This window comes from Belonocnema kinseyi, chromosome 1, assembly GCF_010883055.1.
Source record: "Belonocnema kinseyi isolate 2016_QV_RU_SX_M_011 chromosome 1, B_treatae_v1, whole genome shotgun sequence".
NCBI lineage: Eukaryota > Metazoa > Arthropoda > Insecta > Hymenoptera > Cynipidae > Belonocnema > Belonocnema kinseyi.
In genome coordinates, this window is record NC_046657.1 from 140417800 (window position 1) to 140429926 (window position 12127).

At 27.7% G+C, this 12127-nt stretch overlaps 1 protein-coding gene across 1 annotated transcript in view; it reads right to left on the reverse strand.

Annotated features, from left to right (window-relative positions):
• Positions 1-337: 337 nt before the first annotated feature.
• Positions 338-12127, reverse strand: part of LOC117173641 (probable signal peptidase complex subunit 2) — a 13037-nt gene continuing 1247 nt past the window's right edge. The window contains exons 2-3 of the mRNA XM_033362284.1: positions 6913-7217; positions 338-901 (exon numbers count right to left, since the gene is read on the reverse strand). Of these exons, the coding sequence (XP_033218175.1) occupies positions 664-901; positions 6913-7217 (543 nt within the window). The 3' untranslated portion in view covers positions 338-663. The remainder of the gene's footprint in view (positions 902-6912; positions 7218-12127) is intronic.

A 12127-nucleotide genomic window follows, 5' to 3' on the forward strand; every position in this document is an offset into this window, starting at 1 on the left:
GCCTAAAAAGCATCCCTGCGTGTCAACAATATGCTAGAACACTTGCGGGAAAAATGCAGAAGGCGGTTGTCCTTGGGTCACTCCGTGTTTTTAGGGTGCACGCGGCTTTTGCTGGATCGTCGTATTGATTCCTTTACAGACTGTAACCACCTATCTCACGGTTGTGATACGTGGTTGTGGCTGAAATTTTACTGCGATTTCGCTGGAAGCGGGTGCAATTTTTCAGATTAGCACCCGCTCCCTTGATTTACTTCTGGGATTGTCAAACAACTATTCGAGCAATAACCTCATTTCGAAAAACTTCTCAAAGATTTTTTGGTATAACTGAGCAACAAACTTCAGTAAAATTTTTGTATTTAGTAATAATTTTTACAACAAAACAAACACAATACAAATTCACACCATTCACTGCTAACGAGACTTCAAATTCGTCAAAATGAAACAAGAACCAAGAAATCAGAAACTGAAGGACGTTGGTACAAAATGTCTGCTCGAGCGACACCACATTCAATATCGAAGAATTGTCTTCCACTTTTATTGTGCGATGACCTCGTGCAAATTCGCTTTTTTCCGATTTATAGAACCAAGCTTCTGTACTTAGGTGCTGGAATACCCATAAACAGTCTTTAATAAATATTTCTTCGTTCATTGTGCTTTTAAAACTTATTTCTCTTTTCGTTGAATGGTAAGACTGTCGTGTATCGTTTTCACGACAGCCTCGACCAACTCTGGAATGACGACGCCATTGACATCAATAAAGTTCGCTACTGATTTCTCGACTGTGCCTTGATTTGCTATCTTGCCACTCTTTACGGCAAAAACCAGACTGTATTTGTCGTCGTATTTTTTCATATACGAACTCACCTCCCAAATTACGTCTGGGTCAAATCCCGCAGGATCTCTGAAAAAATTAAAAACATATATTAAGGAATAGATATATTTCCAAACATGTGCGTATAAACAAGAACATATTTTTCACAAATTAAAAACGCAATAGTTTTAAAGTTATTCTGAATAAAGAATCAAAACTCTGTTAGACTATTATCGAATTTCGAAGAATAAACAAAAAATATCGTATATTGTTTCGTTTTCGGGATGATCACTATTTTTTAAATTTTCGTCTCCCGGCTTTCTCCCAGTTTAAACAAAAATATACACTTTGCAAAACTTATTGTCTTTTTACATACTTACATAATCAATTGCGAAAGTCAATAAGAACTAGCAAACCTTTTTGTAAGAAATCTATAGACTTTGAATCATATGAACAATTAAAAAGTATATTAAACCAATTTTTTAAATATTATATTTTGAACATTTTTGAAACAATAATTAATAAGAGGATTAATAAAAATTAAGTTGAATTCTAGGATTTCTAAGTCAAGGCGCTAAAAATTAAGCAGTTTTATTTTAAATTAAAGAATCGCGAAATTGAATTATTTCACATTGGATAATGTAAAATTCAGAAGAATTTAAATGGTATTAAAAATTGTACAATTAAAAGGGTTCAAAATTAAATAACTAAAAATTGTAAACTTTTAAATTTGAAGAATTTTAAATTAAAAGCGACTGAAATTTGAAATTTTTAAATGATTAGTCATTTTCAAATCGCTATTTATACTTTCCAAAATTCAACCACTTGAATTTTAATTTCAGAGTTAAAACCATTAAAAGAGAAAAATAGAAAATTCAGCGTTCAACATGAAAATTCAGAACTCTAAATTGTATCAAATTAAAATTACTGGAACTGAGTTTCAACCAATTTTTTTTAATTTTAGATCTTTCTGTAGGATTATTATTAATTCTTGAAAATTTCCAATCATATATTTTTCAATTTGAAATGATTTATTTGTGAAAATCTTGCACTAAAATTCGGACCGTTTTAAGATATTATGTACATTGAAAATTAAAAATTACAGAAAATAATACAAAACGAGATTGCTGTAATATGACTAAAATTTTTTAAATTGTACAATTTTAAGCTTTTTATTCGCAATTGCTTTATATTTACATATAAAATGATTAAATTCAAAACTGATTACCAAGGCTTTAATATAAAATTTGGAACTATGTAATAGCGGCATTGTCCTCACATTTAGAATATTTGAATTTAAAACTACAACATTGCGAAATTTAAAATTCAAAACCTCCAAAAAATAATTCAAGCAAAGACTTTAGTTTTGAGACCTCGAGTATTAAACTGTATTAGAATTGCGAATTAAAAACAATCATTTTAAATTAAAATTATATACATTTTAAAGACGATAAATATATTATTAGTATATAACATATCATGTAGTATCAAGTGACATTCTAAACTACTGGATAGATTTTTTTACCAAAAAATGTTATATGGGTGGAAAAAAATCACTGCCATTCTCACCGCCCAAAATTATTGTCCATTATTGTTTACTGAAAGAACGGAGACAAAGCGGCTTCTTCTTTTTTTCTTAGTTCAACTGTTTTTGATTAAAATGTTATTGAGTATTCTAATATTACGTCACGCCTGGTCGGTAACATTAAAATCTGTAAAGCTATACCACTTGGTGGATCGCAAAGCATTGTTTAGATAGGAGCTTGACTAAAATTAATTAATTTCGGCGAAATTAGGTAAAAAATCGTGATATAGCTTTGCTTTTAAGAAAGAAAAGCCATTTATTTCATTATTGTTGGCAATTTGGAAAATGTGCGATTAGCTCATCCATCACGAAAAATTATAATTTGCCGTAATTAAGGTTATATCCTCAATTGCCGGCGACTTATGTCATAATACTTTTCAATAATAAACGATTTAGAGAAGTTTAATATCAAATAAAGTTATATCAAAGAAAGTTGAAAGGATTTTTAAAAACTTTAATTGATCTTAGGATTTCTCAACAGATTTTTAACGATTTCAAACAATTTGAAAGGATTTTAAAAGAATGCAGAAAAATTGAACGATTTTGAAGGAATTTTAAAGATTTTTTAAAGAATCCAAAAGGTTTGAGGGATTTACAGGAGATTTGATCAAATTTTAAGGGAGTTTAGGTTACTTCAAAGAATGTCAAGCGAGTTACTGAAAATTTATTTTAAAAGATTTTAATGAATTTGAAGATATTTCAAAGGATGTTATTATTTTAATATTTTAAAGAATTTAAGAAAATTCAAAGGATTTGAATTAACTGTACTCAATTTCGAAAATTTTAAATGATTTTAAAGAAGTTAAAGGAATTTCAAAAAAAATCGGAGGTGTTAAAGGATTTTCAAACAAAAAAATGAAAGAATTTCTGAAAATTCTAGTGATTTTAGGGAATTACTATAGGGACTTGACGAGATTTTAAGATTTTCTTATTAAGAATTTAAAAATAATTCAAAAACGTTTCAAGATTTACAAGAAATTTTTAAAGATTTTTAAACAGTTTTAGTGATTTAAAAGCTATTTAAAAATTAATTTAAAACAAAGTTATTTAACAAGATTCTAATGTATTTTAAGAGACTTCAAGAGATTAAAAAATAAATAAATGATTTAAGGATTTTCAAGAGATTTTAAGGAGTCTAAAAAAAATTAAGGATTTTAAGAGATTTTAATTCATTTTAGTCAATTTTTGAAATTTTTAGAATAATTTCAAAGAAGTTGAAGGGAGTTCAACAAAATTCGGAGGACTTTAAGGATTTCTAAGGACTCAAGTGATTTTAAGGAATTACTAGGGACTTGGTGGAATCTTAAAGTTTCTTTTTAAAGAATTTTAGAAAAATTCAAAAATACTTCAAAAAGGTTAAAGGATTTACAAGTTATTTTGTAAGATTTTAAGACAGTTTTAGTGGTCTTGAAGAATTTCAAGCGAATTTTTGAAAAGTTATTTAAAAAGATGTTAATGAATTTTAAGAAATTCAAAGATTTTAAGAGATTTAAAGAAATTTAAGAAAATTTAACAAAAATCGGAAGAGTGTAAGGAATATCAAGAAATCTTGCAGGATTTCTAAAAGTTCAAGTGATTTTAAGGAATAACTAGGGACTTCAGGGGATTTTAAAGTTTATTTTTAAAAGATTTAAAAATATTTCCAAAAATTTTAGTGACTTTAGAGAATGTTAAGCAATTAATTTAATAGTTATTTGAAAAAATTTAAGTTATTTGCAAAAGTTCAAAGATTTTAAGGATTCTCAAGATATTTCAAGGAATTTAAGAATAATTTAAAGATTTGACTGTACTAAAATTAATTTTAGTCAATTTCGAGATACTTTGAAAGATTTGAAATGATTGCAAAGAATTTGAAGGGATTAAAAAAAAGTCGGAGAAGTTTAAGGATTTTCAAGAAGTCTTGTAGGATTTCTAAGAAGGGTCACAGTCTTTGATAATTTTTGTTTTCTCATAGTGCAAAAATAATTTCTTAATATCTTTGAAAAACACACTTTAACGATTTACCAAAATTCAAAGATTTTGACCGCCAACTATCCAAACAATGCAACCTAACCTCAATTACGACGCATTATATTTTTTCTTGATGGATTGTCCAAAGCGCACACTTCCTAGATTGCTAACAATAATTAAAGAAATAGCTTTTCTATCTGAGAAGCAAAGCCGTAACAGAATTTTTCACTTACTTTCATCTCCAAAACTTAATTTTGGTCAAACTCCTATGTAATCAATGCTTTGCAGTCCACCAAGTGGTATGGCCTTATAGATTTCGACGTTACCGACCGAGTATGACGTAATGTTAGAATACTCAATAGGTTTAAGTTTGTTCCCTTTCGTGGAAAATTCGTCCTTTTTGGTTGAATTCAACGACTTTTAATTTGTCATATTTTTAGGTTGAAACTTTAACTATTAAATTTTACGTTCTTTGTTGAAGATTCATCTCTTTGTTTAAAAATAAACTATTTTGATAAAAATCAGTTTTTTTCGTCAAGAATGGATTGTCTGAAAATTGATGAAAATTCCACTCTTTTGGTTTAAAATTAATATTTTTTGTTGAAAAATAAATTTTCGGTTAAAAATCTAACTAATTTTTTTAAAATTCGTTTTTCTTTTCTTAAAAATTATATTTTTAATTGAAAATTAAACGTTTTTGAAAATTAAATATTGTAAAGAAAATTATTCTTTTGCTTCACAATTTAATTTTTTTAAATTTATTTATGTCATTAAAAATGTAGTTACTTTATTAAAAATATTTTTTTCGGTAAATATGAATTTTTAAAATTGAAAACTGGACTTTTTGGTGGAAACTTAATCTTCTTCTTTGAAAATTCATCTTTTTTTGTTCAAAATTCATTTATTTTTAAATTTAATCATCTCGTTTAATTTAAGTATCCCCTGTTTCTTGGTTCGAAATTATTTTTTAAGCTGAAAAGTGAACTATTTCATTTTATTTGTTTTGTTTAATTTCAACTGCTTTTCATTTAATATTTAAATACTTTTTGGTTGAAATATCTATTGAATTTTTTGTTGAAAATTCAGCTTTTTTGGTTCAAAGTTATACTACTTTGTTAAAAAGTATATTTTTATTAAAAATAAAATTTTTTCACAGAAAAATAATTTATTTCATTTTTGGTAGAAAATGTTTTTCTTTTTTTACTTGAAAATTCACTTTTATTGTTGCAAGTTGTAGATATTGTTAGAAATTCATTTTTTTTATCTGAAAATTTCACTATTTCATTTTTGGTTGAAAAGTTACTTCTTCAGTTAAAGCTTCAAATATGTAGTTGGGAATTTATATATTTTATTGAAAATTTGTCTTTCTAGTAAAAATCTAATCTTCTTATTTGAAAACTCATCATTTAGGTCGAAAAGTTATTCTATTTGGTTCTGATTGACTTACTTGTTTTACTTCATTTTAAAAATTAACTATGACCTTTTATAAATAATTTGTATAAAAAAAATCTAGTTTTTATTCATTAAATTTAAATTTTTGTAGAACTTGGACCCGAACAGATCCCATAGCCATGTGAGCGTAACCTCAACAAATTTTTTCACATTTTTTTCAAATCCAGCTTATGTTCACACGAAACGCCATCTATACAAATATTTCTTAGCGCTTCTTGTTTAATTCCCCAAATCTTCAACTCGATATCGCTTTTCGTCTGAAGGTTAGTTGGATTTGAAAACAATGTAAAAATAACCTTAAACTATTTATTGTTACCAAACTTTTTTTAAAATGGACAGAAAAATTTCATCATGGACTCATTTCATTCCGAACTTAGATAGTTTTCAACCTAATCAAGAGATAAAATGTTTAACTCATAATTCATGAAAATGGAAATTTTTAAATGCCAAAAAATTAACTGTCCACATTTACGTTTTCGGTGCAGCCCTGAAGCAGCGTTTCATGAATATACCACAATCTCTTGCATTTTTCACAGGGACCCGATCAAAACTTTCGTTCCACTTCCTTGTTGATAGAAAAAAAATTAACTGAACTGTAATATGCTATTTTTTATTTAGATTTATTTTTAATGAGCAGTAACGAAAGTTTCGATCGGTTTCCTGTCTGTTATACCGAAATTGTCAACGTGCGTTCGTGAAATTCACGCTTAACGGTCGCTTCTTCTCTTTATTGAAAAATATCGTGCTGTAAAAATATTAAAAATGAATTGAAATATATTTATTAAAATTGAATACGTTATTTTTTTCAGTCATTTTTTAATTATTTGTAACATGCAGAAAGCACATGCAGCCAAAATCAATCGATCGGTTTCGATGAAGCTTTGCAAAACAAAATATATTTTCTGCATTGCAGACCCAATATTTGTGCATTTTCAATGAATATTCATATAAAATTGAAAGATCATCCAAGAGTTAAGTAACGCTTCTTCACTTATTATTCCTTACTTCCTTCTTAAAGTTCTTAAATTTGACAAAAAAATTTGTGGAAAATACGTAACCTCATAATTACCGAGCACACTATACAAATGTTTAATAGATAGATAAAAGGTTTTACCTCTGAACAGCGACTAAAAATATTCCTTTCTCTTTGTAGGTTGTGTAGAGGGTTAGAATCCCCATTAAAACAAAGTATATGGAAACGCAAGAAATTAAAACTGGTTTCGATGTAGGAAACGGGTAGAGGAAGTCCCATAGCAGTGCTACCAGCGCAACACCAACAGCCACTCCACATAATACCAATCTTCCATCCAACAATGCAAAATTTTCTACATAATTATATTTCTTGATGAGAACTTCCTTAACTGCATCATCCAAGGCATTTTTCACTGCCGATCCATCCCATTTGTTTATTTTTATCACCTGCGAAATTAAATACATATAATTATTTTGGATTTTATAGATTGCTGAAAAATACAAAAAATGTTTCAAATGCTTTAAAACATATTTGGCAATTACATATTTAAGTTATTTTCTAAGTTTTCATTACTAAGTTTATCAGGAAAATTTCACACAAATACGTTCGTTGCATATAAAGTTTTTATTTTTGAATTATTATTAGTAGAATCGAGTTGAAACTTGCGGAACCTCTAAATACAATTTTAAAAAACAACGCATTTGTTTTTGTGGATTCTAACAAAGAGGGCTATATGGATGAAAATTCGAAGAAAAAAAATTCCAATGCATTTTTGGACCACCCGAACGTGAACTTGCTTTTTCCTCAATCTGCGGATTTCTTTTCAGAAAAGCATAAAAACTAAGCAAGTTGAAAAGTAGTGAAAAATTGTCCACATATGATATCTATCCAATTTTTGTTAAATCGAAACTTTCAGTTTCTAATCTGAGCTCTGAAAGTTAGTAATGAAAATTAGCCTACGCTTCTCTTCTCTGATTAGTAAAAGCACTTCGAAAATATGAAGGCGATTGCAATATTTTAAATATATTGTTTTCAATGTACTCCGAAATCAAGCATTTACACCATCTTGTTTCTAAAACCATTGTTAAGAACAGAATAAACTATTAAAACATGCAATTAAAAAAATCATGAAACAGCCTTATTGCTGAACATGTAGTTACGCACACGTTTGGAGGTAATTTTGGGTTTTATGTTCTGAAGACAATAAAGGACAATATGTCTTTATTTCCTGTTAAATTATTGGGCTAGTAAAAATTAAATAAAAAAATTGAGATAATTTTAATTGCAATCAGGTAATTTTTGTCAAGTGCCGTTCATTAGCTGTCCCGGCCTTGAACCTATGCGCGCGCTGTAAGAAACTTTTTCAATTGCGCATGTGCCGAAAAGCGCGGGTGTATTTGAAATAAATAAATACTATAAATAATAATAAGAATAATAATAATAATACAGATAGATATTTTTAAACAATTTTCATTTTTAAAACATTAACTAAATTGAATCTAAGAAATAGCTTAGTTCTTTAAATAATTTATTATTAATGTAATATTACAAGTTTATACATTGTAATTTTAATTAGACTCGCGCTTTTCGATACATGGGCAGTTGAAAAAGTTGTGGTCCGTTAGCATCTCTGCATGTATGTCATTGTTATTCAAGCGTTTTTATTGACGTAGGGCTTGACAAATATAACATTTCCTTCAAATTGTACAATTTGCCAACTAAACATCAATATGTCAGCACGGTTAGCATAGTTCTTTACAAGGAAATGCATACGCCTATTTGAAGAAAATATTCTAAACGCAAAAGTAATTTATAAAATTGTAAATAGTAATATTTTGCAAGTGTAAAATGCATTCGCGCAGCTCTCTTTTATACTTTTTTTGGTTAAATACCTTTCAGTAACAATAAATACGATAAACTATCCGAAATTTGAGGTTAGAGTACCTGACTCGAATCACATCGATCCGGTCCTCTAGCCTGAAATTTTTGTTATTTTATTGTATTTCGTCACACTGAAAGGTCGTCAACCGTCTGTATTTAAAAAATATTCAAAACGACATACCTTTAAAATATAAATCTTCAATATTAAATAAATTTCAATTTTAACAATTCAAAATTGAACTATTTCCGAAAATCTTCGGTAATACACAGTAAATATTGATGAGTCTTTAATTGAAAATCTTAACAATTGATGAAATTTCCATTGTAAATCTTCAAAGCTGAATTAAATATTTTTTTTACAAAATATTCAAAATTACATATCTTTAAGATATAAATCTTAAAAATTACATAATTTTCAATTTTAAATGTTCAAATTGCAGAACCTAGAATTAAATTTTTTAAATTATAAACTGCAAATCGTTAAGACTGAAGAATTTGAATTGTGAATCTTCAAAATTATGGAACTTTCAATTGTAAGGTTTTTTATGTTTATTTGTATTGTATACTGGTCTAGAATCAACTTTTTTTAATTAAAAAATGTTGTATTTGAACAATTTAAAAAAATAGCATTTAAAGAATATTTATTGTAGACTAGCAGACAAAAAAATTAACATCAAATTTATTAATAGTTAGCTGATGAAATTTAAGAATTATGCGAGTTTTAAGTTTTACGATTAAAAATGCTGTCATTTGAATAATTTATTACATTTCAAATTTCATCAATTTGAAATAATCATAATTGAAAACTCTCGACTTGATTTTAAAAATCATCACAACACAGGAATTATTATTTCTACATCTTTGAAAATTAAAGATCATATGAAAATAAGTCAAAAACAGTACAAAAAATTTAGAAAATGAATTTAGAATCCGCGATACATGCGAATAAAGATTCGAACAGTTTTTGTCCATTTTCTCTACTTAGTTTGTTTTTTAGTTAGCAGTGTTCTTCTAAATCACGAAGGTCCACATGCATTTATTAATGTACAAAAAGTAATATTATTGCAAAAGCAACCTACTAAGATACATTTTTCTTGAAATCCAATTTCACCGTTGAATTCATTGTAAAGATTTAAGAAAATAATACCTTTGATATTTTTTTTGTAAACGTCTGTCGGATCTCGAACTACAATATTTATTGTAGACATTTTTAAATATTTCTTGTCTGAAACCGGATTTTTTTCATATTAATTATGAAGGATAAATCAAAATATCCTGCAAGTCTCCTTTTAGAATTTTAAGTATCTCGTGTCTTATGGCGTAATATTGAAATTTTTTATTTTTGCATATCAATTTCGATAATTAAATAAAAAACAAGGAGTTCTATCAAAAACCCTGAAATTCCGCTACAAAGTTTTCCCTATATTAGGCGGCGTATGGCTCAAAATTTGAATCTACGACTTTTGCCATAGTATTTTTGATAACTAAAACCAAAATTACAAATCCTATCAAAGAATAGCTTAAATAAATTTTGTAGGGCATTTAAAAGCTATAATTAATCGTGAAGGCTTTTTTTGGTATTTTTCGTCGTTTGCTTCAAAATTTTCATCTTGGATTATCACAGTATTTTCATTACATAAAACCAAAATGAAAAGCACTATCAAAAAATGTTTAAACCAAATTTTGTATGACTTTTTAAAACCTGCAATTCGCCATTTAAATTTTTTTCCGTACCTGACATCGTTTGGCTCAAAAATTGAATATTCTATTTTTTATAGTATTTTCGATAAATAAAACCAAACTTACAAGTACTATCAAAAAAAGTTTCGAAAATTTTGTTTGGGACTTTTCAAAAGCTTTAATCACTTCCTAAAACCAAAATATCAAGCCTTATCAAAAAATGGCTGAAGGAAAATTATAAATCTTTTAAAAGGCTACAATTGTTCTCCAAAACATTTTTACTCATCTCTCGTCGTTTGGCTTAAAATTAGAATTTTCCACTGATTCATTTTCGATGCCTAAAACCAAAAAAACGAACCCTACTAAAAAATAGTTGAAAATAAAAAAAAAAGGAATCACAGCGCAAAAGGAGCTCAACAGAAGCAATAGGGTAATTTTCTCACGTAAAAGGTACAAAATAGAGGCAAGATTAAACATTTATTTCTACATACCGAAAAGAATACTTGGGTCTTTGGAAATCTATACAAAGTGATATAAAAAAATCCTAAGACGAATAAAATGAGCAAAGTATAAATGCCAAAATTATCTTAATTATTATTTAAATTTGGAATTAACAAATTTTTTAATTGAAAAAATTTCCTTATTTAGAACTTTTTGAATATGTACAAAACATGTTTTTTGGATTGATTCAAAACCTGAGATTTCTTCAGCTTGAACCACAAAAACATGCTATTATCTTGTATTCGTGGAAACTATTTTTTTTCTTAATGTGTGATATAAGAAAACAAAATGATAAAATGTTTCTTTGTTTCAAGCTGAATAAATTTCAGATTTAAGATATTCCTCTTTTTTTTTTAAATTTGTGCGTATGACTCAATCACAAAAAAAACATGTTTTGCACATTTTCAAACAAATTTGTTGTTAACAACAAATTTACTCTTACATTTCGTAATTTTTTATTATTGTTCATTAGTAAAAGCTGTAATTATAACAAATCGATCATCATTTTTTAACCAATAGGAAATATTTTGAATATGAAATCGTTAAATTTTACTGATTTAAATTTTTTCCACTTTTGTCGAATGCAAACCTACAAGCCCCCCAGCTAAAACGAATTGATTCATTTTAGCATTTTTACTCCACCCTACTCTTCAGTGCTCTTAAACTCAAATTAACAACTGTTCAACTTGAAACATTTAACATTGCAGTTGATGGATTTTGAATATTAAATTTGTGAATTAGGTGTTTTAACTTTGAATATTTCGATTAAAAAGTGTTCACTTTCTAATACTTGTTTAAAAAGTACTATATATTTTATAACTGTTTCAATCTTGTATCGGATAAAAATTTTCAGTTTTCACTTAGGATAGATCAAGAGAATTTTCCGCGTAATTTAAATATCGTATATCTAAAAAGAAAAGGAGAAGTTCTGTGAAAATATGGGGGAAAAAGGTATTTCAAGAAAAACGGGAAAACTAATAAGAAAAGCAGAAGACCGTGCACTCTGCAAAGAATTTGTAGATATTTAGAAGAGCTTCAATTATTTCAAACTTTTTTCATGTATCTATCTTGTTTGGCGGAAAAATGGCATATTCGATTTTTAGATAGCATTTAAGCAAGGAATGAATTTCGGCCCATTGTAATACTATCGCAGTCATAAATGACGAGAATGTAAAAAGGTTACACAACCACCGCAGGGTCCCATTCAGAGGGATTTCCTTCTATAAAAATGACACCGGCTCACAGTAGAATCGCGGCAAATCACACCTATGGCCACGCCTCACGACCCTGAGTG